General features: G+C 45.4%; 1 protein-coding gene across 1 annotated transcript in view; it reads left to right on the forward strand.

The window, feature by feature from the left end:
- Positions 1–717: 717 nt before the first annotated feature.
- LOC117061456 (extensin-1-like) overlaps positions 718–27,806 on the forward strand; it is a 50,242-nt gene continuing 23,153 nt past the window's right edge. The window contains exon 1 of the mRNA XM_033174295.1: positions 718–1,199. Within this exon, the coding sequence (XP_033030186.1) occupies positions 718–1,199 (482 nt within the window). The remainder of the gene's footprint in view (positions 1,200–27,806) is intronic.

The raw sequence follows: 27,806 nt of genomic DNA on the forward strand, positions 1-27,806 counted from the left end.
TGAAAATGAGTATAAAAGAAACGCAGAACAAAATGAAAAACTAAAAACACTATAGTGTGTGTGGGGTAGAACACAACTGATCTACAGGTATACGGCAATATGCAAATTTAATAAGTAAAAATGCAAATAAACAAAAATTAAACGATAAGCAAGAAATAGGCTCAGATACTTTCTTTTAGAACAATCCTGATGTCATTTTATTATTGTATTTCCACTTGGTTGCAAATCACTTAGAGATGTTTTGTGGGTATGTTGCCAATGGTGGGAGTGATGTCCACATTTAATAACCTAAACTAAGATCGAAACAAAATAGGAAATTCTTTCCAGTAGCACCTTAGAGACCAACTGAGTTTGTTCTTGGTATGAGCTTTCGTGTGCATGCACACTTCTTCAGATATCTGAAGAAGTGTGCATGCACACGAAAGCTCATACCAAGAACAAACTCAGTTGGTCTCTAAGGTGCTACTGGAAAGAATTTTCTATTTTGTTTCGACTATGGCAGACCAGCACGGCTACCCACCTGTAACTAAACTAAGATGTTGCTATTACAAGTTTTTATCCCCTTAAAAAAAACAGATTTGGAAAATGTCTGGTGCAGCTATCAATGATTTGCACTGCCCTGCTTGCTCATTTTGTGGCAAGATTTATTTATTTTTCACTACCAGTATTTACGAAATGTTGTTGCTGCCTCTTCCAGGTTGAAATAAGAGTTGGAAGATGTCGGCAGAGCAAAGCCATCAGCAGCGGAAGCAGAGCCCTGCCCTGCCCCATGCCCTGAGCAAGATGGTTCCAGATCCCACCCTAGAACCAGAACTGCTCCACAAACCTGAAGAAGACCAGGAACATGACCCCCCAGAAACCAAAGAACCAGAAGATCTGCTCCAGGGAGAGAAGGAGCCCCAAGAAAGGAAGGAGCCATCTGACAAGACTCCAACATCTGACATGGACAAGGAAGATAATCCAGAGTCCAAGCAGGGACTTCCATCACGAAAGGAGAAGGAAGGTCCACCCCAGACTCAACAGGAGCACAAGGATACTCCAGCTTTGCCCCGCGCTCTGAGCCAAGAGTCCCTGAAGCCAACACATCCTCCTCTCCCTTCTCCTAAAGAAGCTGAAGGCCACATCTACACCCAACCTCCTCCTCCTGTGGAACAGCACCAGCACCAGCAGAAGAAGCAGCCATCCCAGTGGCCCCCAAAGTAGTTCTCCTACAAGGGAAGGTCAACGGAGATCCAATATACACATTATGATTTCTGATATGGTTGATTGCCCCTCCTTAGGTGTTCCTTCAACTGTTTTTCTGTTATTGCCATCTTCTTAAGGCAGTGCTGTGGGGTGGGATTTCTGGAAGCTGGTGCTGGGGAAAGAGATTCCATGGACAGACCATTCATGGAGCTGTCCAGTGTATGAAACTCATAGGAAAACCCATACAAGGCAGTGGGTTGTGTGAATCTGATACTAAATGCAAGATTCCACCTTTGGCATACCAAAGTGGAGAACGTTCTCCCCCTCTATTTGATGACTTCTTCTTCTTCTTGTTCTTGTTCTTGTTCTTCTTCTTCCTCTTCCTCTTCCTCTTCCTCTTCCTCTTCCTCTTCCTCTTCCTCTTCCTCCTCTTCTCACCTTTGTTCCAAGGTGCCCAAGGTGGTATACATGTTTTTTCCCTTCCTCATTTAAACCCCCACAACAACCTGTGAGGTAGGTTAGAGAGAGAGGCAGGGCCTGGTCCAAGGTCACTCAGTTGGCTTCATGTAGCCAAGTGGGGATTTGAACCCTGATCTCCCAGGTCCTTGTCACAGCACTCTAACCACTGCACCACACTGGCTCTCCTACACTACAAAAGCTTTCATAATGGGTTCTTTCACAGGATCTTCTCCAAAACTCTCCTCTAGTGGGGAAACTTTACACCAGAACTTGTCTGATATCGCTTTGCTACCTGGTTACCCAACAACCAAAGTAAGTCTCTCTTGAAGAGACCTATGAACGAGGTGGGGTTTGACCTCCCTGACGTTGTTCAGTTCAGAGTGTGATGCGTTATCTCCCTCTAGTGTCCATGGTGGATAAATTTGTATTAGCAGAATCTACTTGTTGAAACTGATCCCATTCAAACAAGTGTATTGCTGCAGGAATGTCTTCTACTATGGGGCGTTACACTACAAATGTAGCAGCAGTAGTGGTGAGAACAATAGAAAATAACAATAGTGAAAACATCTGTTATCACCAATCACAGCTGTTGCAATTGGCTGCTATGCTTCTCTGCTATGTACTTGAACTTTGCATATAAATTGAATAGGCATTAGCCCTTGTCAGGCATTAAATAAATGGGCGAGGGGAGGGCAACAGGGATGTGCAAGCATGCTAACTCTGCCACACTGCTGTTGCAATAGCTCTCCATGATTTGGAGGGTACAGCAGAGACTGATCTTTTAGGACAAATGGGGCACTGACCCACCAATCTCAGTCTGCCCTCATCCAGACCCCACTTGCCTGCCTCCTGCCTTGTGTCCAGTCCAGGAGACAGCACTGCTGCTCACCTTCCTCCTCCTTAGTCTCAGTGTTGCCCTTGGCAGAACTCAGCACCAAGGAGGAGCAGGATGGGGAGAAAACTGCACTTAGTTGGCTTTGCCTGCCATTGGCTCTGGTGCCCTCAACTGTCACACTCCTTTCTCAACACACGATGACTCTTAATTGAAAGTAAGGAAGAGATTTTCAGGTCAATAGGAGCATGGGATGGGCAGCAAGAGCAAGATACAGAAGTCAAGATTCCAAGGAACATGAGCAAGGCAAGAGGTTCATTACTGCAAAGAAGCTACGAAGATGTCCCAACAGTTGACACAGCCCTCCAGCCAAGTTTTTACAGATGAGGGTGAGCTCACTCTCTCGCCTTATGGTCTTGCTGCACACACACACACACACACACACACACACACACACACACGTGCACTCCATCTGGATGGATGCATCTGATCTCACCTACAAAGGTTGCACCAGACTGTGTCCTGGCCCTATTCCCCCAGCTCTGTAGCCACCTTCTCCTCCCTGTCATGAGACTCTGCACAGTGCAGGAGGGGAGATAGAGCATCAGAACATAAGATGAAACTGCTGGCATCCTTTTCTCATGGTGGCTAACTGGATTCCTTTGGAAAACTTGCACAGGGTCCCCCAGAGGGTTCTGTTCTATGTCTCCCATCTTCCCTGGGACTGATGGAGTTCAATGACACATGCAAACGTAATGAAGCCAATGATAAGAGAGTGCTTTAAATTGTTAAACTGGAGCAAGCAGATTCTTAGAATTTCATAAAACACCCTCCACCATCTTCCTCCAGCTCCCCACCCCCATAATACAGAGGCCACACACCAGTTCCTCTCCATTAATCCATCGATCCAGAGTGAGGACTATCAAATGCTGGTTCATGATCCTAAATGTGGCCTACTACAGGGACAGGATATTCTGTGGCTCTGCAGTTATCGTTGGCCTTTGACTCCCAACAGCCTTAGATAGATTGGCCAACTCTTGGACATTTATTTTTTAATTACATGTATATCCCAAAGGAGCCCAGGGCAGCAGCTGTACTTTGCTCCTCTGATCAGCAGGTGGTGCTGAAGATGGGAGCTGCAGTCTAGCAACATCTGGAGGACCACAGGCCTAGAAGAATCCCTGCTTCACATATAAGAATGCCCTATCATGAAGCAGTAGATATATAACCCAGATTTGCAATTACTCCCCGAAGGTACTGGTCCCACAAGTCATTTAGTGGCTCATCCACTCACACCTTCCATTGGTGGCCTGTGTGATTGGTGGTTGCTTGGAGGTGATCTTTGATCTGCATGGTTGACCAAATAAGCATCCATTCACATGCTTAATAGAACCCCCATTTTCAATCACCCTCATTGGCTAGATCCAAAGACCGCCATTGTGACATGGGAGATACTTCCACAGGGTATGTTCTCTGTCTCCCACAACACACTGGGAATAAGTTTACGGAAGAACCTGTACTTGAAGGAGAACTTCCTCCTGGCTCTACCTGCTGGTCAGAGGAGGGAACTACAATCCATTCCATCCAGCAGCCCACAAGTCTTTTTGGTCCTGGGAATCAGGTGCAGTGGGAAAGCCAATTGGATGCAACTGAAGGATTTAAAGACTCACTTATGAAGTAGGCTGTTGTGAGCATACAAGGGGAGCACTGATGGGGAAGGCAATATGCAGTTGGAAGATTTTGACTCCTACAGACCCCAAATCCCCATAATCAAAGAAGCAACACACTCCTGGTTCAGATGATGCCTAATTGAACAGTCCACCCCTCCCCAGATGAAACAAGGTGGACCCCATCGAGCTCCACTGAGATCAATAGAGAACTTCAACATAATAAAATTCGGTACTGCAGTTCTGACCCACTCCTGATGTTCTGTCTGCAGATGTATTTCAACTCTACTAAGTTATCTCAGGATGAACATATGATGACAACATCAGTGCCATCGTCTTTCTTTTCTGTCCAGTGTTATTTGTGGTTTCCAATAAGCGTAATCATAAACCCTGTAATTTAATCTACCCTTCCTTCTGAAAGAATGATCAATAAATCACAGAGTATCCCCTCGTTTCTGGCTCTCTTTGGATGCACTTCATTGCTTTGTGACCCACGGTCGTGCCAAAAGCTTGGGGCTCAAGGTGCAGTTTTGCTCATGTTTCCCTCCCACAAATTGAGACGATACCCAGGGGCAGCTTCATTTGAGCGTCAGAAGATAAAAGTCTGCTTGATCACCTGATGCCACGGTAACCCAGCATCCTATTCTTACAGTGCCCACCCATATGCCTGTGGGAAACCTGCAAGCAAGGCTGATCACAAATGCACTCTTCCCTTCTGTGGTTTCCAGCAACTGGTATTCAGAAGCATTGCTGCCTCCAACGGACGCGCGTGGCGCTGTGGTCTAAGCCACTGAGCCTCTTGGACTTGCCGATCAGAAGGTCGGCTGTTCGAATCCCCACCACGGGGTGAGCTCCTGTTGCTCGGTCCCAGCTCCTGCCAACCTAGCAGTTCAAAAGCATACCAATGCAAGTAGATAAATAGGTACCGCTCCGGCGGGAAGGTAAACAGTGTTTCTGTGCGCTCTGGTTTCTGTCACGGTGTTCTGTTGCGCCAGATGCTGGCCACATGACCCGGAAAGCTGTCTGTGAACCAACTGCGAACCCTCAGCCTGAAAGCGAGATAAGCGCCACAACTTCATAGTCGCCTTTGACTGGACTTGACTGTCCAGGGGTCCTTTACCTTTTACCTTTACTGACTCCATCCATGGAGGCAGATCATAGCCATCATGGCCAGTAGCCATTGATGTTGTTGTTGTTCAGTCGTTCAGTCATTCAGTTGTGTCCGACTCTTCGTGACCCCATGGACCAGAGCACGCCTATCTTTCACTGCCTTCTGCAGTTTGGCCAAACTCATGCTAGTCGCTTCAACCCTTGATAGCTTTTTCAAATGAATTTGTCTAATTTTCTTTTTAATCCCAAGTTTGTGGCCACTCCTACCTCCTGTGGCAGCGAGTTCCATAGTTTAACTCTGTGCTTTCTTTTATATGTCTCGAATCTTCTAACATTCAACTTCATTGGATGCCCAGAAGTTTTAGTGTTGTGGGAGAGGGAGAAAACCTTTTCTTTAGGCACTTTCTGCAGGGATCATTTTTATAAACTTCCACCATATCAACTCCTGGGATCCTTATTTGTTTTTATCTTTTTTATAAAACAACAACAACAACAACAAAACAACAACTACATTTTTAAATTTGGTTTTTAAACAAACACAACAATATTTTTTAAATACTGAAGTTCTTTGGCTCCACCTTCTGTCCAGACCTGGTAGTTGATGCCAGACTGGGATATCCGGATTCCCAAGGTTATGTGGTTGAATCATAATTTTCAATTACTCCAAAGTTGCTGATCCCTTTTTCTCAATTAAAAGGGTGGTGGCAGTTGATGTTCTCAGATCTTGAAGGACATCTCATCACCTTCTGCCACTCCCCTCTCAGGGGCGTTTTCACAGTTCTGCTTCTCATGGTTTGCTCAGAAGCTCAGCTGTGCTTTGATCTGCCTTGTTGTTCAGTCATTCAGTCGTGTCCGCCTCTCCGTGACCCCATGGACAAGAGCACGCCAGGCACGCCTATCCTCCACTGCCTCCCGCAGTTTGGCCAAACTCATGCTAGTCACTTCGAGAACACTGTCCAACCATCTCATCCTCTGTCGTCCTCTTCTCCTTGTGCTCTCCATCTTCCCCAACATCAGGGTCTTTTCCAGGGAGTCTTCTCTTCTCATGAGGTGGCCAAAGTACTGGAGCCTCAACTTCAGGATCTGCCTTACGTTGGCTGATCTCTTTTTCTTTTAGAACTAGCTAAATCCCAACATGCCAGGTTCCACACAGCCACAAAAAGATGTGACAAAACCACAAAATGCACAGGGATTCTTCCCTCTATGGGGAAGGGTCAAAGCTCAGTAGTAAAGCCTTCGCTTTCCGTGAAGAATGTCCCAGGCTCAATCCTGGCACCCCTAGATAGGGCTGGGAGAAACCTCTGAATGAAATCCTGGAGAGGCTGTGTAGAGAATACCTGGAGATACTGGGGATTGAACCTTTGGCCTTCTGCATGCAGTGCAGATGCCGTACCACTGAACTCCAACCTCAATGCTTGCAGCACTCCATCTTCGTCCCTGTCTGCCTCCACTACCGCGGTCCCTAATGCTCGGTAGGGAGATGATATCTTGAGCTGGAAACAAATCTTCTGCCAGTTTCCCAGCTGGTAGAAACATGCTTCTTAGTATTTGTACTGGTTATGTATTTGTTAGAAAATTGACTTTACAAAGAATAAAGTGTACTGGGTAAAAGAGAACCTATGTAATGTAACAGCTGCAAATCTTGTGACTCTAATTAAGGTCACAGAAAGGCTGGATCATTGCGTTGTCAATTTGCTAGCTCTTTTAAAAGTGAGCATGCATGTGTCGTAGGTAGTGATAAGAGGAGTTGGAGTTTGAGGTTGGCTGCTTGTTCTTTTGCAATTGTTTTGCTGAGTGTGGAAACTCCAATAACATGCTGCCTAGAGGTGTTGGTGAGGACAGACAAGCTGTAACTCATGGACTGCTTTGAAGAAGTTTTGGAAGCAAGAAGCAGGAAGACCCTCTCTTGGGCTCAAGGGAGAGAAACACATTGCATTGGACTTGATATGCACATCTGTTAATCTGACCTTAACAGATTAGAGAACTGGGCCAGAGCAAACAAGATGAATTTTAACAGGGAGAAATGCAAAGTACTACACTTGGGCAAAAAAAAATGAAAGGCACAAATACAGGATGGGTGACACCTGGCTTGAGAGCAGTACATGTGAAAAGGATCTAGGAGTCTTGGTAGACCACAAACTTGACATGAGTCAACAGTGTGATGCAGCAGCTAAAAAAGCCAATGCAATTCTGGGCTGCATCAATAGGAGTATAGCGTCTAGATCAAGGGAGGTAATAGTACCACTATATTCTGCTCTGGTCAGACCTCACCTGGAATACTGTGTCCAGTTCTGGGCACCACAGTTCAAGAAGGATACTCACAAGCTGGAACGTGTCCAGAAGAGGGCAACCAAAATGGTCAAAGGCCTGGAAACAATGCCTTATGAGGAATGGCTTAGGGAGCTGGGTATGTTTAGCCTGGAGAAGAGAAGGTTAAGGGGTGATATGATAGCCATCTTCAAATATATAAAAGGATGTCATATAGAGGAGGGAGAAAGGTTGTTTTCTGCTGCTCCAGAGAAGCGGACACGGGGCAATGGGTTCAAACTACAAGAAAGAAGATTCCACCTAAACATTAGGAAGAACTTCCTGACAGTGAGAGCTGTTGGACAGTGGAATTTGCTGCCAAGGGGTGTGGTGGAGTCTCCTTCTTTGGAGGTCTTGAAGCAGAGGCTTGACAGCCATCTGTCAGGAATGCTTTGATGGTGTTTCCTGCTTGGCAGGGGGTTGGACTGGATGGCCCTGGTGGTCTCTTCCAACTCTATGATTCTATGATTCTAAATAACACTGCTTGTAATAGTTGCCGTCCTGCAAGTAAAGAGTCATCGTCCAAGTCTTGTGTGTGGAGCCTTCTTCATCACTAGGGCTTCGGGGGCGAAACGGCTGCATCACTTTGCATGACTCAGAAAAGTAGCCAACACTGCTGACCAAACATGAAGCAGACTTCTGGTTGGACGTGGGGAGTGGCTCTGTGGTAGAGCGTTTGTTTTATATGCAGAAGGTCTCAGTTGCTATCCTTGCCATCTCTGGGTAGGGTTGGGAGAGGCTTTCTGTCTGAGCCACTCCCAACCAGTGTAGGCAGCACTCAGCTAGATGAACCATTGGTCTGATGGTATAAGGTGGCTGACGATGCTCTTGTTCTGAAAGGGTGGCATATCAAGGAGAGAGCAATTTATTCAGCAATGGAACAGTGTAAGCAACAAATTTGCAGGGATGAGCTCGGTGGCACGGCATCTTCTTTACATGCAGAAGATCCTCAAATTCCTGGCTTTTCCAGGTAGGTCTGGTTAGGACTGCTTCTGAAACCTTGGAAAGCAGCTGCAAGTCAGTGTCATAGAATCATAGACTTATAGAAACATAGAAGCATAGAATTGTAGAGTTGGAGGGGACCCCGAGGGTCCCCTAAGTCCAACCCCCTGCAATGCAGGAATCTCAGCTAAATCATACTTAAAAGATGCTTAAACACCTCCAAGAAAGGAGAGCCCACAAACTCCAAAGGGAGTCCGTTCCACTGTCAAACAGCTCTTACTGGTTTTAACATTTAAAGCTCTATATGGCCTAGGACCTGTGGCGTTTGCCCTTCCTAGGGTATACCTATAGGAGAAGGAGTAAGTAAGGGGTTAAGTGGCTGGCCCTAGGCTAACCAATAAACAGAGGGGGGAGGAGCTAGGGGCAGCTGAAGGAGTCAGTTAGAGTTAGAGAGCGAGGAGTTAAGGGAGTTGATGAAGAGCAGTTGATCGAGAGAGTTGGTTGGTGGGTGGTTGTTGATTGTGAGGGTTGGTGGTGAGGTAGAGTGGTGAGCGTAGGCAGGGTTGTAACCATTATCTTAAGTTGTTGAAGTTTTTAAATAAACACTTATTATTTTGTTTAAAATTGCACCCTGACTGTGAAAGTTATTACCAGGGAGGGGATCCTGGTTGGTGGCAGCGAAGCGTGTGGTGGCACAGGGATCAATAGTCCGTCAAACGACCGGGGACCCTGTGTGATCGCCACAAAACTGGCGGCAGCGGCGGGATAAGATCAATACGCCAGCAGGAGACATCAATAAGCCCGTGGAGGGATATTGAAATCGTTGTGCCTGTTCACCACAAAATTGGCAGAAGCAGCTGGGGGTTAAACAAGACACCTGGAAGGGGAAGGGTAAATCTGTGAAGTGATAACCTAGCCCGGGGGGGTGTAGTTGTGGTTACCCAAGGACGCTGCAAGGCTAAGATAACAAAAGGAGAAAAGAGAGCTCACAAATCTGTTCTGGCAGAGGGTTTTGACTTGGGGTCGGGGGAAGTAAGCTTAACGGGTAGAGAGAAGACCCATAGCAGAACTTTGAGACCCGAGTCTGGAGAAACCTAGCCAGGGGGAACAGTGCTGAGAGGAGATTTCTCTTATTTTGTTAATTTAACTGTCAATCCTCAATCACACAATATGCCACCTAAAAAGACAAAGAACCCTGTGAGGGAACCAGCTCAAGATAGCTCTGAAGGGGAGGAAAATGGGAATCCTCTGAGGGAAGAGCAGAGCTTAGAAGATGAAACTAATATTGTACCTGAGGCGAGAGAGCCACAAGTTTCTATAGAATTAGAAAAGTGGAAACTAGAACAACAATATAAATTAGAATTAGAAAAAGAAAGAATTCGAGCTGAGCAGGAAAGCAAAAGGGAGAGCGAAAGAATTCGAGCTGAGCAGGAAAGCAAAAGGGAGAGCGAAAGAATTCGAGCTGAGAGGGAAAGTGAGAGCGAAAGAATGCAATTTCAGTTGGAAATGAAGAAACTAGAATTAGCAGCAATGGAGAATCAAAACAACAGTAATAACACCAGTAGTCAAACAACAGGGAAGGTAGATTTAAAGCGTTTCCCTGAGTTCAAGGAGAAAGATAGCCCAGAGGCTTTTCTGATATCATTTGAGAGAGCCTGTAAAGATTTCCAAGTGAAGGATGAGGAGAAAATGGTGATCTTAAGGGCTAGAATTAGTGGGGTACTGGCAGAAATATACGCCCAAATGACAGAAGAACAGTCAACAGATTTTGAGATGTTTAAACAATTAATTTATACGAGGTTTGGAATTACCTCAGAACAACTAAGAAAAAAATTCAGGAGTGTGACAAAGTTGAGAGAAGAAACGTATGCTCAGTTGGGGGCAAAAATTACGAATTACCTCAAAAAATGGTTAGAGCAGGAGGGTGCGGATTCAATTCAAAAAATCAGAGAGGTTATTGCGTTGGAGCAATTTTATGCCACCATAACTGGGGAGCTGAAATATCTTGTAAAGGAAAGAAGTCCTAAAACCATCCAGGAGGCAGCAACCCTAGCTGACCAAATTAATGAAATTAGGGACCATGGATTTGATAGTCCAAAATTTGGCGGGAAATTGTGGGGGAACCCCAGAAACCAATTTCAATATGCTAAAGGAAGCTCTTCTCCGATAATAAAAAAGGGAAACATACCACAGTCAAAAAGCCCAAGTGACGTGGGTCAAACTAACACCCATACCTCTGAGGTAAAAGAAAATAAATCTAATTATATTGGGGGAAGAGATATGAGGTGCTGGTCGTGCAATAAACTGGGCCACAGAAGCTTTGAATGTAAGACTGGTGAACAAGTTAAATCTGGGAGCACAAACACTCAAAAACACTCTTATTGTATCCACTCAGTAGGGCAGGGTGAGGCTAAGCAGGTTGCCACGGAAACCGAAGCTTTAGCTAGGCCTGAGACAGAGGAGATTCCTGAGGCCTCAGTAATACACTGTTACTTGATTAAACAGAATGATTTGCTCTTGAGAAAGTCAGGAGAAAATATTTGGATTGAAAACAAAAAATATCTAGGGTTAAAAGATACCGGATCCCAAATCACAATTGTTCATCCTGAGATAATCAATCCTGAGAGAATAATTCCAGGAAAAACTATAGAATTAAAAGGAATCGCCAAGGAGCCAGTTAGACTCCAAATGGCTGAGGTAAACATTAAGTTACATGACTGGAGTGGAAAGTGGCAAGTGGCCATTTCAGAGGAAATCCCCACTGCGGTGCTTATCGGTTGGGATCTCCTGGAGCATGTACAGAGTGCGTTTGTTATTACCCGCTCCAAGGGGGGCCAACTGTTAACTGATACTGAGGGAAGTGAAACAGTTGCCAATGAGGGCAGGACTCAAAGTCCTCAAGTTAAAACTTTGAGTGAGCCAGGCTTCCTAATACCTTTTAAAAATACTCAAAAGACTAATTTCTCTCAGGAACAAAAGAATGACATGGGACTAAACAGCTGTTTTGAGGCAGCAAAATCTACTGTTCCATTAACCCCTGATTGCCCAGAGAGGTTCTGCCTAGAGGAGGGGCTGTTATATCGTGAAGCCCTTAGCACACCTTATAAAGGGGGAGGAGGAAACCGCAGACAACTAGTGGTTCCTCACATGTACCGAGAAAAAATCATAAAGCAAGCCCATAATAGTATTTTTGGGGCACATATGGGGATAACTCGGACCAAACGAAGAGTGGCGCAAAATTTCTATTGGCCAGGAATGGGGAAGCAAATTAGAATGTATTGCCAAGCCTGTGACATTTGCCAGAGGCAGGGATCAGGTCAGGACAAAACCAAGGCAAAACTGTGTCCTTTACCTGTAATCTCCACACCAGCCCAGAGTTTAGGACACGACGTGGCACAACCCGTGCCTAGAGCAACCAAAAAGGGGAATGAAATGCAACTAGCCTGGGAGGAACCATCCCAAATCGTGTCCAAAATAAATAATGCAAACTACCTTATCCAGCAGGGGGATGAGGGGCGCAAGGTAGTTCACATAAACATGATTAAGCCTTACCAGAGAAATGAAAGCTGGGCTCTCTGTGCTATCCGAGAGGACCCAGAAGAAGCAGAAATACCATGCTGGGAGGGAAGAGGGGAGCAAGAATGTAATATACAAGAAGTTAAGCTAGCCCCTACCTTAACCCATTCACAGCAGGAGGAAATAAGAAAAATCCTACAAAATTTTGAAACGATTTTCAGTAATACTCCAGGACTAGAAAAAGGGGTAGTCCATCACACTGACACCGGGATTGCAAAGTCTTGTGATTTCATATTTGTTATGCCGTATGATGAACAGAGTCAGATGTGGTCGCAATGCATAGCCAGAGCCAATGCTCCGTATAGCCACACCATAATGGAATATGAAAAATACATTCACATGGGCATTAATCCAAAGAAGATTGTAATGGGTGTTCCATGGTACGGCTATGATTATACCTGTCTAGGCTCAATTAAGGCCCATGTTTGTTCAATTGCAAAAGTTCCTTTCCGAGGGGCTCCATGCAGTGACGTGGCAGGACGTCAGCGCCCATATAAAGTAAACATTGATCTAGTAAACAGTTTTATTTCCGGGATCCTGTGGGATGAGGAACAGGAAGCCCCATATTTAGAATACAAGGTCTTTATGTTTGACATTGGGGGGCAGGCCTGGAAAGCTTATGACTGGTCACATATTACCACAGTGGCGATTTGTGAAAAATATGACCCTGAGCTTATGGGTTATGTCCATTCAAGAGGAGTCAGAGTTGTTTTAAAAAGTGACCTATCTGTGAGATCAGTTAGAACAACTATTCAAAGTTATGATAAAACATTCATCAGTTGGAAATATAGAAAGAAAAACATACTGAAAGTTATAGTTGCCAGGGTGTCCCATCAACTTTCTATGAAAGTGAAAGTGTTTCCTACACTAGAGATTGTGTGGTGGGAAGATGGGTACTCTGCTGCTCATGCAACACAAATAAACGCCCAAGATGAACGTGGTTACACAGCATTAATGTGGCCACCACGTCAAAGACATAAAAAGTAGTCTTCAAATTGCTTGAAGTGGGAACTGATAATTCAATACAGACCGAAGATGGACTGACAGCAAGGGAGATTGCTAACAGCAATAGGCAATCAGAGCTTTTTAGTCTACTTTCATTGAGTAAACACGTTTGTCCAAAAAGCTTCAGCAAGCTGACTAAAAAAGAAGCTATCCACAAACTTCTGAAAGCAGTTCCCAATGAATTCAAAAGCCAGACAACCAGTTCTTATGCAGCTTTTGGTGACATGGAGACGTTTGTACAAGACCTCAGGCTTCAACACTTAACAGAGATCCTGAAGGAGAGAGAGGGTGACCCAAGAGAGCTTTTGACCCTGAGAAACAAAGACTCTACACAGCTTGGAATCCACAATAGTTACAGATGCATCGACTGCAGGGATCGGAGTTGGACTGTGTCAACTTGCATCCAACTTGCATCCACTCACGTGTGGCAGAGAAAAGACTGGTGCCCAGAGAAAGACACTTCTTGTGGCGGTTAAGGACAATAAGGAGCGTGAAAGGATCCTGGACATCGTTGCAGATGCCTTATCACGAAGACCCGAAGGCAAAGATTAAAATGGACAGTTACAAATTTTCTTGCAGTTAACTAAAGGTTTAATATTGCATGATCTATTGTATATAATGTGGAAAAAACAATTATTAAGCCAGTATAAGATGAGGAGTTAAGGTTAGTAAACATAGAAAATGTTTGTTTGAATTTATGTGTCACGCAGTTTGATCAGGAGTATAACTCTGTCCAGTTATCCCTCCTGAATCAAACTTATTTAAGGGGGGAGGTATGTGGCGTTTGCCCTTCCTAGGGTATACCTATAGGAGAAGGAGTAAGTAAGGGGTTAAGTGGCTGGCCCTAGGCTAACCAATAAACAGAGGGGGGAGGAGCTAGGGGCAGCTGAAGGAGTCAGTTAGAGTTAGAGAGCGAGGAGTTAAGGGAGTTGATGAAGAGCAGTTGATCGAGAGAGTTGGTTGGTGGGTGGTTGTTGATTGTGAGGGTTGGTGGTGAGGTAGAGTGGTGAGCGTAGGCAGGGTTGTAACCATTATCTTAAGTTGTTGAAGTTTTTAAATAAACACTTATTATTTTGTTTAAAATTGCACCCTGACTGTGAAAGTTATTACCAGGGAGGGGATCCTGGTTGGTGGCAGCGAAGCGTGTGGTGGCACAGGGATCAATAGTCCGTCAAACGACCGGGGACCCTGTGTGATCGCCACACCATAGCTGTCAACTTTTACCTTTTCTTGCGAGGAATCCTATTCAGAATAAAGGAATTTTCATTTAAAAAGGAGGGGGGGAGTTGACAGCTATGCCTAGGACCCTCGTACCTACAGGACCGCCTCTCCTGGTATGCCCCACGGAGGACCTTACAGTCCACAAATAATAACATCTTGGAGATCCTGGGCATCAGGGAGGTTAGGCTGGCCTCGACCAGGCCTGGTGGAATGCTCTGCCACAAGAGATCGGGGCCCTGCGGGATTTGACATCTTTCTGCAGGGCCTGCAAGTCGGAGTTGTTCCTCCAAGCCTTTGGTCAGGGCTCAGCCTCACTCCCCTTCTCTTCTTGTATAAGAACTAGTGTGAAAGAAAAGGAGTGTAGGAAGGGAGGGGCGGAGGGGGCAGTTCACCCCTGTTCTGCCAAGGGGCAGGGTTCTTATGGGATCTGGATCCAATGAACACACCAATGGAAGAAGAACAAATATGCTTTTATTTCTACATACAATCAACAGCAGACAAATGTAGCATACCTGATAAAAGCCCAAGCACAATCTCCCCTTCTGCCGCCCGGGGCCCCAAAGGAGCGGCGAGAGAGACCCCTCACGCCAGGAAACCCACAGCACCCGGTACCTGGTCTGTGGCGAAGCCCAATCAGTCCCCTCCATTCCTTCGTTTATATAGTTAACTTAATAGGTTTGATTGTTTCCACCTGGCTATCAGGTACCATTCCCGACTGGTCAGGCACCTGGGTGTGGCTTGGCTAAGGCCATAGGCAGCTGAAGGTGTTCTCAACTAATTGTATCTTCCTCACCAGCAACTTTACTTTGCTAATTTCAAGACTGAGGATGGAAAAGGGAGGAGGATATGCAACCTGACTCCTCGTGATTACAAAGATCTTCCTACAGAGTGCGCATGTGCAGCATTCCATACGGAGTATGCACACGCAGGATGCCGCACATGCGCAGCCCGTACGGGCTGCGCCGCCCCGGGTGCCGGAGAGGGTTCCTCCGCCACTGTGAAAGAGGCCTCCCAGCATTCTCACAGGCCCATATAAGAACAGCGTAAACAGTTGGGCCTGATGAGCATTTACTGTTCCCAACCCTAATCCTGCGGAAAGCCATCTAATTAGCTTTTAATTTGACCCTGACTTGTTTTTAGGAGATAATTTAATTTTTGTTTGATTTTATACCAATGTTATATATTTGATGTTAGCTGCCCTGAGCCCGAATTTGGCCGGGGAGGGCGGGATATAAATAAAAGTTGTATCATCATCATCATCATCATCAGAAAGTTTTTCCTGATGTTTAGTCAGAATCTCCTTTCTTGTAACTTGAATCCATTGTTTCAGGTTCCAGCCTCCAGAGCAGGAGAAAATAAGCTGGCTCCATCATCCACGCCACGGCCCTTTAGATATTTGAAGACGTCTATCATATCTCCTCTCAGTCTCCTCTTTTCCAGCCAAACATCCCCAACTCCCTCAACCGTTCCTCATAAGTCTTGGTTTCCAGACCCTTGGTCATCTCGGTCTCCCTCCTCTGCAAAAAGTTCCAGCTTGTCAATATCCTTCTTAAATTGTGGTGCTGGACACAGTGTTCCAGATGCGTCAACAGCTCTGAGCTAGATGGACCAGTTGTTTGACTCACTAAGGCAGCCTCCTATGTTCCTATGAATTTTCAGTGGGAGAAAGAAAAGGCGATTGGGCAATAGGGATAAATGGCCTGAACTTTTTACGTGACTATGTTCCTGGTGTTCACAGCAGCTGCGGCTCTCACCATCTGCCTGTCCCATGGGCTGGTCTCACACATCTCTGTCCCTTTTTGTGTCTGAAGAGGGTGCCGGGGGGGGGGGGCGTGGCAAGCATTCCACAATGTACAGAAGTCACAGGCCCATCAAAACATAAGGGAAAACTGGTGGATCAAGCTGATGGCCCATCTAATCCAGCATCCTCTTACAGTGACCAACCAGATGCCTCTAAGAAGGTCTCAAACAGAGGGCTCATCAACACTTACATTTTATACTGCAATTCTAGGCAAAGCACTGTGTCCAAGTGCCCCCCCTTTTGTTTTGCCATGACACTTCCCCTGCAAAATCCCGCCGTTTAACACTGGACCAGAACAAATGTTAATTCTGGTTTTCTGCACTTTGCTCTGATTCACCTGTAAAAAGCAGGTTTCCATGGGGAAAGTGTTGGGGTGGGGAGTGCTGAGTCACAGTACTTTGAAGCTAGGATCCGGGTCTAGAAATGTGGCACAAAAGGAACTCTGGATGAGCCCGAAGTCATTTTTTTGTTTCAGTGTCCTTGTCATCTACTGGCAAGAAGCTGAAGTGTGTGGGACTGAATGGAATTGCACATTATTTTGCTTCTCTCTTGTTCTCTCCATCCCATCCCTTTGTTGTCACCTAAGAACATCAGAAGAGTCTCAAAGAGGACCTATCTAGTCCAGCATCCGGTTCCCACAGTGACCAACCAGATGTCACTTGGAAGCCCTCGAGCAAGACACAAGTGAAACAGCTCCTGGCTCAAACTGCAGATGTCCCTCAGGTTCATCAGTAGGCTGGTGTAAGAGCTGCAGATCTTAACTGGCAATGTACTCTGTGTGTCAGTGTTGTAATCTGAGCTGATGCAACCTAATGATTTGGTTTGCACCTCCTCACGCCGTGACATGACATAATGGCAGCTCCTGAGCCACGTGGTCCTTGCATTCCAAACCAGAGCATCTTGAGGTGAAGCCATACGGACATGGCAACCATACCACTCAGATAGCATCAATAAGAGGAGGGAGGAAGCGGCCATTTGATTGTGGGTCAACAGCCAAGCACTTCCTTCCCATTCTTCTTCAGAACTATCCTCCATCCGCACCTGTAAAAGCAGTGGTGGTCTAAGCAGTGCCCTGCAGATGTTGTTGGGTGTCTTCAGCTCCAGCCAGTATTGACTAAGGTCAAGGGTGTTGGTAGTTGGGCCCAAAACATCGGACAGTGGGGGGCAGCAATGGTCTCCCCATATGTGTTCTGGACTATAGATTCCTTTTTGAGATGAGTGGTAGAATTTCCAAAGAGAAAGTAAAGGTAAAGGTAAAGGTAAAGGGACCCCTGACCATTAGGTCCAGTCGCGGATGACTCTGGGGGAATGATGGCAGTTAGCCAAGCGTGGTTTTATTCCCCTTCTTGAAAAATTGCTTAACATCCTCATCTGAATACGATATGTGCCAAAAATGGTTGGCGCACAGCAGCACAGCAAATTGATGTCTCCGTATAATTGCCAAGGCACGAAACTCAAGTTGTAACCCCAACTTAGCATACAGAATAATGTCTCTTCAAGGTGGCACAAGATAGTAGCCTAACTACTGTTGCCTGTGCTCTGGTAACCTCAAGGTTAGATTACTGCAATGCGTTATATGTAGGGAACTCCCCAGGGAAGTCCGCCTGGCGCCTTCATTACACACCTTGAGGTGCCAGGCAAAAACGTTCTTTGGTTGATTTGATTGACATCCTATGCCCTTTTAAAATGTGGAGTTTTTTTGCAGGGGGGTTATTGTGTTTTTGTGGTGTGGTGTAGTGGTTAAGAGCGGTAGACTGGTAATCTGGTGAACCGGGTTCGCGTCTCCGCTCCTCCACATGCAACTGCTGGGTGACCTTGGGCTAGTCACACTTCTCTGAAGTCTCTCAGCCCCACTCACCCCACAGAGTGTTTGTTGTGGGGGAGGAAGGGAAAAGGAGAATGTGAGCCGCTTTGAGACTCCTTCGGGTAGTGAAAAGCGGGACGTCAGATCCAAACTCTTTTTGTTCTTTTATTTTGATCATTTTTTTTTTGGTTTTATATTTTGATTTTATTCTGTGGACCACCCTGAGACTTCTGGGTATAGGGTGGTATATAAATTCAAAGAAGGAGGAGGAGGAGGAGGAGGAGGAGGAGGAGGAGGAGGAGGAGAAGAAGAAGAAGAAGAAGAAGAAGAAGAAGAAGAAGAAGAAGAAGAAGAAGAAGAAGAAGAAGAAGAAGAAGAAGAAGAAGAAGATTGCCCTCTCTTTGCTTGCACATGTTTCTTGTAAATTTACCCTGTTGTGCCAATACCAAATATCCTGCCTTTCAGGATGCAAACCATTCAAAGGTATCTATCAAATTAAACTACATTAAAAAAAAGCAACACAATAAACCAGGGGTTGACAATGTGTCAGCTATAGGAGTCAAGGTCGCAGGAAAGAGCGCGAGAGACAGTTTGCTCTTCCTTCTAAGTTCTGCTAATCCATCTGGGAAAGCCTGTCAAAACAGAAAGTATCTTTATCATTTCCAGAAAACACAGATAGTCAGTGCCTGCCATCTCTTGACAGGAACGCTGTTCCATAGAACCAGGGTAGCCACACTCAAAGCCCTGCTGTGAGTTGTTGCATAGTGGGCTTCTGAGACCTTTGGAAACTGCAGGAGAGACTCTCCTGCAGACAGCGGTGATCTACTGGGTGTTTAAAGGATAAGGTGGTCTCTAGGGCAACCACACTCCCATGGGAGTTATTTTCTCACTGGTGGTGGTCATGGCAGTTTCTCAATATTCAAAATATGCCCACCCCACCCAAATTTGCCCCCTGCCACCATATCATAGTGGTTGTATCTACTCAAAGCAGACACGCTGGAATTAATCAACATGGTAAACAAAGGTCCGTTGATTTCAATAGGTCTGTAATAACAGCACTCCTGCTGGATTGGGCCACTGGCCCATAGAGTCCAGCATCCTTTTTTCATAGTGGCCAACCAGGTGCAGATGGGAAGCCCTCAAGAAGGACTTGGGTGCAACAGAAGCTTTCCCCATCTGTGCTTCCCAGCAACGGGCATTCAGAAGCTCACTGCCTCCAACAGCGGAGGTAAAACTTAGCCATCAGGATTAGTAGCCATGGATCTCCTCATCCTTCATGCATTTGTCTCATCCTCTTTTTAAAGCCATCCAAGTTGTGGACCACGTGTAGGGTTGTCTCCAGTTAAGTCCTACTCAGGCTCGACCCCACTCAAACCAATGGGCATCCATCGTTGTCAATGGGTCTGTTCTGAGTAGGACTTACAGAAAGCAATCAATTCTGATAGATAAATATGTAAATTAACCACCGATGTTTGTCTGGGCTGTTTATAGAGTCCCATTGTCTGGAACCCTTTGATCTCCTGCCTCTTCCTCCTGCTAAACAGCTGCAGGGTGTGACCTCCCCAGCACCTGCCAATTAGCCGTGACATGATAATTAACGATAACACAAGTTGGGCTCTACGTTCTCTCCTGGCGAGTCACTGGGTCTACAGCAGCAGGCAAAAATGTCTGTGTAAGGCTGAGAGGAATCCCATTTGCACATGCAGTCATCTCTGCCTCGTGGCCACAAGACCGTTGCAGGAAAGCTGCATAAATTCTCTGCCCCATCACCCTTGCTCCTGTGTTCTGGTCTGTGTGTCCTCCTCTCCTCCTCTCCTCTCCTCTCCACTAAGCAGGGTAAGTGTGATCTTTCCTCTACTCTTAATTGCTCGTCTGCGCCAGGCAGACTGTTGGATGTCAGTGTGGAGCCGTCCAAGTGATTTTCCTGCTCCATTTGACTTTATAATGTCTGTCTGGAGCTGCAATGAGAGTGATGATCGTTTGGGTCTGGCTCCTTATGCACACGCATGCCTTAGACAGAGGTTCCTTCCTCTGGGATAGCCCCGAGCTTCAGGCAAATGAGCTTGTCCAACCGATTATGCATTGGTAGTGGCAAAAAAAGTCCTGTCGCCAGGATGAGTTTTTGTAAACTGAATCGAGTTTTTATGGCAATGGAATATATATATAAGATAAGTAAGTCAATAGGGTGAGTTTGGTGTAAGGATTTGATGCTGCAAAGTTATCTTGAGGATGGGTGCTGCGGGAATACTGTATTTTTCCATGTGTTAGACAAGGTTTTTTGAATAAAAAAATCATGTCAAAAAACGGGGGTTGTCCAATACATGGATAATGGCATGGGGGGGGGATGCCTGCCCGCCCGCCAGTTGGAGGGAGCGCAACTTTCCCTGATGCCACAGCGAGCAGGAAACAATCTAGGGAGTGTTTCCTGCCTGCAGCTTTGGCCCATCTCCCCTCGCTTTCTTAAAATTGAGTTCCCCCAAATAAGGGGGGGGGTCTTATACATGGGAGCGTCTTATAGACGGAAAAATAAGGTAAGTTTTCTGTCTGAACTTGGTGTCTTCAGGCATTAAGAATTGCCTCTCTTCTCTCATCTATATAGCCTGAGTTTTGCTTTTTGGTCACATAGGTGTGTGACAGAATGTTGATAGTTCACTTTCTTTCCTTCTTTCTTTCTTTCTTTCTTTCTTTCTTTCTTTCTTTCTTTCTTTCTTTCTTTCTTTCCTTCCTTCCTTCCTTCCTTCCTTCCTTCCTTCCTTCCTTCCTTCCTTCCTTCCTTCCTTCCCTCTCTCTCTCTCTCTCTCTCTCTCTCTCTCTCTCTCTCACACACACACACACACACACACTTGTTCTCACTTACCCTCCATCATATAATATATTCAACCCAACCACTGGAATTATATTAATATCATTCTTAATTTTTTAGGATGTTATCCACTCAAGTAATACTCAGGGTAGATTTGAAACACAGCCGTACCTTGGTTCTTGAACAGAACCAAAGCACGGCTTCTGATTGGCTGCAGGAGTGTCCTGCAGCCAATCGGAAGCCAGGGAAGCCGCACCGGACGTTCAGCCTCTGAAAATCGTTCAAGAACTGGAACGCTCAGTTCCGGGTTTTGATTGTTCGGGAGTCAATTTGTTTGGGAGCCAAGGCGTTCGGCTTCTAAGGTACCACTGTAAAGGAACTTGTTTCTTAAATAACATGAATTGTTCATTTAACAAATTGTTAATGAACATTAAAGTATTCTAGTTACCAGGCCTGTTTTTTAGTTGGAACTCACTGGAACTCAGTTCCGGCATCTCTCAGGTGGACGCAGTTGCCGTTATAAGAGAACAAGGGCAAGTTCCGGTGCCTTTTTTCCCCTTTTTCTAGAAAAATAGCACTAATTATTACTGTGATCATGATGCTATTACTATACTTCGACGATGATGATTTCTTACAAAAGGTCCCAGGGAGGGTTACAATCTAAAAATAAAACAGTAAAACCAACTATCACAATTTACGTTCTGAAGAATTGGGTGGTTTGGTGCCTTCAGCCCTCTAATTAACCATGCAGTGGGAGGAATGGGGTAGAAATTCTTTTTATATATATATATAAAGATTTTATTATTTTCCATATATAAACAAAAGAAAAATACAAAAATACATAATTAACAATAAACAATAAACAACAACAATAACAATGACAATAACAATAAACATAAGAAAAAACACATATACATACCTAAACATACACATATCTCAATCATCTTCTTTTTTCTCTATCTTCTTTGCATACATTGAGACTTCCCCCGTTCCCCCCACTGCATTCAAAATTAATATATAATTTGGGTGGCTTTGTATCTTTTCCCATAAACCTTCACCATATCTCTCAATAAACTTTAAATTAATTAAACAAATATAGTTTCTCACTTAAACTCAATATCTTTAGATATTCTTAAACATTTATAACATTCTCATCTAAACTTCTTCTACAGGAATGGGGTAGAAATTCATTTTGGTTTTGATGTAAATCCAGATTTTCTGGATTCCTGATTGCGTTGAGGAGTGTTCCTGCTAGAACCCTACTCCAGGATATTCCATTCCTCCTCCCATCCGGTTTTCCATTCCTTGTCATGCAGGGATGGTGTTTCCTGCTTGGCAGGGGGTTGGACTGGATGGCCCTTGGGGTCTCTTCCAACTCTATGATTCTAGGGTGGGGGGACCCTGCCAACAGTCAAATCAGTATCCTGTCACCACTGACCGACTGGCAGGATAGCTCAGTTGGTACAACATTAGATTCTTAATCTCAGGGTTGTGGGTTTGATCCCCAGGTTGGGCAAGAGATTCCTGCCTTGCAGGGGGCTGGACTGGCCTTGTGGCCTTGTGGCTGCTTCCAAGTATACATGTCTATGATTCTATGGACATACTCAGCCTTCATTGGGAGCTATTCTACAGGGAGGGGGTTCTCCAGCAAATCTTGGGGAAAATCTGGAGGCAATTTCTCAAACAAATTCTTTCCCCAGAAATTTGGGCTCTGAAATATACTCAGAGTCGAGTGTGGATTTCATGCTCTTTATTCAAGTCATTGTAGCGGGGAATGCCAGTTTCCCCGAAACGTCTGCTTTATATACACTATTTACACAAGGGGCCCCACGTGATTGGCTAATTCCGGGATACTCCTGTATGCCAATCAGGCTGCGGATTCACTTCCACCTGGAGCTGGATTGGGTGGCTCCTGCGGACCAATCAGTCTGCTGCATTCTGGTTCCTATTGTTCTAGGTCCAATCAGACTACTTCATTCTGGTTCCTATTGTTCTAGGACCAATCAGTCTGCTGCATTCTGGTTCCTATTGTTCTAGGTCCAATCAGACTACTGCATTCTGGTTCCTATTGTTCTAGGACCAATCAGACTGCTGCATTTTGGATCCTATTCAGCTCAGTACATAACAGGCTCACTTCTCACTTGAGCAACAGACCAGAGGACGTGGTGATGGGGGGGGGAGGTAGGAAAGTAAGCATCTGCCTTATACTGAGTCAGAGCATTGGCCCATCAAGCTCAGTATTGTCCACACTGACTGGCAGTAGCTCTTCAGGGTTTCAATGCAAAGTCACAAAAATATGTATCAATCACCAAGGACAAATGCTCCACAATATGGAGTATAGACAAGCAGACAAATATAGACGTATTAATATTAATATTTCCCAAGGGAAGAACAGAAAGAGGCTCTATCTGTTTGTTAGGAAGGCTAACAAACAGAAGGCTGAAGAGCCTCTTTCTATTCGTCCCTTGGGAAATGTTAATACAGGCACAGATTTGTCCAGTTTTCTAAGCTATTGCTTGTTTACTGCTTAGACTTCAGTGGGCAGCTTGATTATTAAGCCCCTTTATGGGAAGAAAAGCTGAGTTTACCGGAACAGCGTCCGGGTCTTGACTTAGGAGTTGAAGTTACTTCTATGAAATACACAAGAGACTGGAAAGAAAAAGACTATGTCTATATTTGTCTGCTTGTCTATACTGTTTATTGTGGTTCTTGGTGATATATTTTCCTGTGACTTTGCAGTGTGGTGTAGTGGTTAAGAGCGGTAGTCCCGTAATCTGGTGAACCAGGTTCGCATCTCCACTCCTCCACATGCAGCTGCTGGGTGACCTTGGGCTAGTCACACTTCTCTGACGTCTCTCAGCCCCACTCACCTCACAGAGTGTTTGTTGTGGGGGAGGAAGGGAAAGGAGAATGTGAGCCGCTTTGAGACTCCTTCAGGTAGTGAAAAGTGGGATATGAAATCCAAACTCTTCCTCCTCCTCCTCCTCCTCTTCTTCTTCTTCTTCTTCTTCTTCTTCTTCTTCTTCTTCCATTGCATTGAACTATTTCAATTGCTTTTGTTTGATTTGCTCATTGCAAATAGCTAGAAGTCTGCCAGTCTTCATAATAAGCCTGAATCATTTCAATTGCAACTGTATGTTCTGAGCATCTCCTGTTTTCTCTCACTCCCAGGTTGCCTGCCGTTGAACCACAAGCCCCTAAGATGTATTGCTATGAGCAGCAATGTAAGCAACCATGCCTACCGCCCCCCATATGCCAACAGAATACTGGCATCAAAGGCACAAAAGGATACAGACCTCAGAGCCAGCAGCCATACATACCGCCATGCCCTCCCCAGTGGCAAGATTCCGGCACACCGGGGTATCTCCAGTCCCCTTATGCTCCACAGAGCCCGCAGAGCTATGCACCAGAATACATACAGCCATGCTCTCCCCAGTCCCAGTCATGCTATGCACCTCAAAGCACACAGTCTTGCTCCCCACAGACCTATGGCACACCATGCATGCCAGTCTGCTGCCCACAGGGCCAGAAGGCTGCGCCACCTCAGTGCATCCAGCCCTGCTATCCGCCACAGCAGAAATCGCTCAGCTCTTCGCCGTGCATCCAGCAGACCTGCTGCCCCCCGTGCAAATCGGCCACTTTTAGCTGCCAGCAGTCATGCACTGCCCAAACCACACAGCAGTGCACCCCGAAAGGCGGAGGGCAGTGGGTTTCCCAGCAGAGCACGATCCAGTGTTCGCCGGCGTGCGCAACGAAAGGAGACTGGCTGTGCACGACCAAAGGGGGCCAACGGTACGCGGGTCAACAGTGCATCCCCAAGGGAGACCCAAGTAGCCAGCAATATTCCAGTCAGTCTTCTTTCACCATGGGGAGCTCTGGCTATGCAAGCAAGGGCCAGCAACAGTGGTCAAGTCAGCAGGGTGTGACGAAGGGAGGGCCGGCCTACTCCACAAAGACCGGCCAGCAGTATTCGAGAAAGGGAGGCCAATCCTTTGGGCCAAAGCAATGCAAAACCCAGGTGAAAATATCGAGCAAGGGTCAGAAATATTGTTCCGCTGGTAAGTGGCCCTTTTAAGCAAAGGCAAGCTGGGAACTTTTTGCAGCCAAAGGAGAAACGTGTTACTATGCACTTGGAAAAGGGCTTGCTCGCCTGACGCATCATTCGCTTGTGGAACTCAACACCACAGGATGTGGTAGCATTCACTGGCTTCAGGGTTGTTGCTGCTTTTAAATAAATGAGTGCAGTGGCACCTCGACTTACGAATTACTCGACATACGAATTTTTCGACTTACGAATGAAAAAAGTGCCCACACGCCTACGAATTTTTCGACATCCAAAGGACATCCGTTGGCGGTTTTAGATGGGGTTTACTCGCCTCATGGATTTTAGATGCAGTTTACTCGACTTACGAATTTTTCCGAATTTTTCATTTCCAATGCATTCCTATGGGGAAATCACTTTTTTCGACTTACGAATTTTTTGACCTATGAATGTGCATTCAGAATGAATTAAATTCGTAAGTCGAGGTACCACTGTTTTTTAATAAAGACTCATGATGTTACAATAGGTTGAAAGCAGCATAAAGTTTATCATTATCATTAAATGTATCATTCTGAAACTTTACAAAAAAATATTTTTGCATAAGCCTGTTAGGCTCGTTTTATATGTATTGTTAGTTTAGCCTAATAAGTATGTTTAGCCTGGAGAAGAGAAGGTTAAGGGGTGATATGATAGCCATGTTCAAATATATCAAAGGATGTCATATAGAGGAGGGAGAAAGGTTGTTTTCTGCTGCTCCAGAGAATAATAATAATAATAATAATAATAATAATAATAATAATAATAATAATAATAATAATAATAATAATAATAATAATATTTATTATTTGTATCCTGCCCATCTGGCTGGATTTCCCCAGCCACTCTGGGCGGCTTCCAACAGAAATCAAATACAAAAATATCAAACATTAAAAACTTCCCTAAAAAGGGCTGCCTTCAGGTTTTTTCTGAATGTCAGGTAGTTGTTTATTTCCTTGACCTCTGATGGGAGGGCGTTCCACAGGGCGGGTGCCACTACCGAGAAGTGGACACGGGGCAAAGGATTCAAACTACAAGAAAGAAGATTCCACCTAAACATTAGGAAGAACTTCCTGACAGTAGGAGCTGTTTGACAGTGGAATTTGCTGCCAAGGAGTGTGGCGGAGTCTCCTTCTTTGGAGGTCTTTAAGCGGAGGCTTGACAGCCATCTGTCAGGAATGCTTTGATGGTGTTTCCTGCTTGGCAGGGGGTTGGACTGGATGGCCCTTGGGGTCTCTTCCAACTCTAGGATTCTAAGATTCTATTCTATGATTCTAGTTTAATCATAGTTACTACAGTTCAGATTTCGATACAGTAGGAGATAGGCTTTGCCAGTTTTTAGCGACCTTAATCTTAGCAGCAGTTATAAGATTAAACACTGCTTCTGACTGGCTTCGGTGGTTTTGACAAGGGATTTGACAAAGTCTTGGAGAGCTTTAAAGGGGAATTAAGCAGATTAAAGGGCACATCTTCATCTCAATTAGTGGAGGTAGTCAAACTGAGCTTCTGTGTTAAAAGGCATGTTACCTTTCATATTCAGGAGATAACAGAGGGGTGAGTTGCCGCTTTCACAACTGGCTTGTGATGTTCCCAGCGGCACCTCTCTCCTCTTATACATACTGTGGCAAGTGGACCTGCGTTAGGAGGGGGAATTATTCCATTGGGCCATGTCAGGTTAGCTCATCGTCTAAACCAATGATGGGGAATTTGTCGTCCTCCATATATTGTTGAAGGGACGTCGTTGGCGCTGTGGGTTAAACCACAGAGCCTAGGGCTTGCTGATAAGAAGGTTGGCGGTTTGAATCCCCACAGCGGGGTGAGCTCCCGTTGCTCAGTCCCTGCTCCTGCCAACCTAGCAGTTCGAAAGCACGGCAAAGTGCAAGTAGATAAATAGGTAACGCTCTAGCGGGAAGGTAAATAGCGTTTCCGAGAGCCAGTGTGGTGTAGTGGTTAAGAGTGGTAGACTCGTAATCTGGGAAACCGGGTTCGCGTCTCCGCTCCTCCACATGCAGCTGCTGGGTGACCTTGGGCTAGTCACACTTCTCTGAAGTCTCTCAGCCCCACTCACCTCACAGAGTGTTTGTTGTGGGGGAGGAAGGGAAAGGAGAATGTGAGCCACTTGGATAGTGATAAAGCAGGATATCAAATCCAAACTCCTCCTCCTCCTCCTCTTCTTCTTCTTCTTCTTCTTCTTCTTCTTCTTCTTCTTCTGCTCTGGTTTGCCAGAAGCGGCTTTGTCATGCTGGCCACATGACCCGGAAGCTGTACGCCGGATCTCTCGGCCAGTAAAGCGAGTTGAGCGCCACAACCCCAGAGTCGTCCGCGACTGGACCTAACCGACAGGGGTCCTTTACCTTTACCTTTAAATACAACATAAACAGTTCCCAGTCTTTTTAAAAGTCTCTGTTGTCCTTGTCTCTGTGTCTACCCTCTCATCCTGTGGTCAAGCAGTTGCTTTCAGGAAACCATAAGAAGGAGACGAGCGACACAGCTTGGGTTCCCGTCTTCAAACTCAACCAAAGTAAAGAGAGCAGGACATCAGCAGATGAACACATATTCTTGGCTGGGGGACGGAGACAGGATCCTCAGTTGAACTTGCTACTACATCAATAGGTTTCTTTTGGCTAGGATATCTGGGTGGTGGACAGCTGCCCATCGAAATGCAGAATGTTACTACTGTATTTTTCCGCCTATAAGACGCCCCCAATTTTGGGGGACTCAGATTTAAGAAAATGGGGGAAGATACATATGTGTGTATAAGACACCCCCCCTAATTTTTGACATTATTTGTAAGGGGGGAAACCTAGTCTTATACAGGGAGAAATACGGTATGTAATTGCTGCTGGACTGAGTTGGGATGGGATGGAAGGTGGAAGGTGGAAGGCAGCCAACCAGCTGATAAAAAACTGATAAAACAGGAAACTGGCACAACACTTAATTTTATTCTGTCAAGAGGCTCATTTTGATAACATTTGTGTAAAGGAAAAGTACATGTATTTGTGTCTGCATTCCTGTT

This window comes from Lacerta agilis, chromosome 17, assembly GCF_009819535.1.
Source record: "Lacerta agilis isolate rLacAgi1 chromosome 17, rLacAgi1.pri, whole genome shotgun sequence".
NCBI classification, from domain to species: domain Eukaryota; kingdom Metazoa; phylum Chordata; class Lepidosauria; order Squamata; family Lacertidae; genus Lacerta; species Lacerta agilis.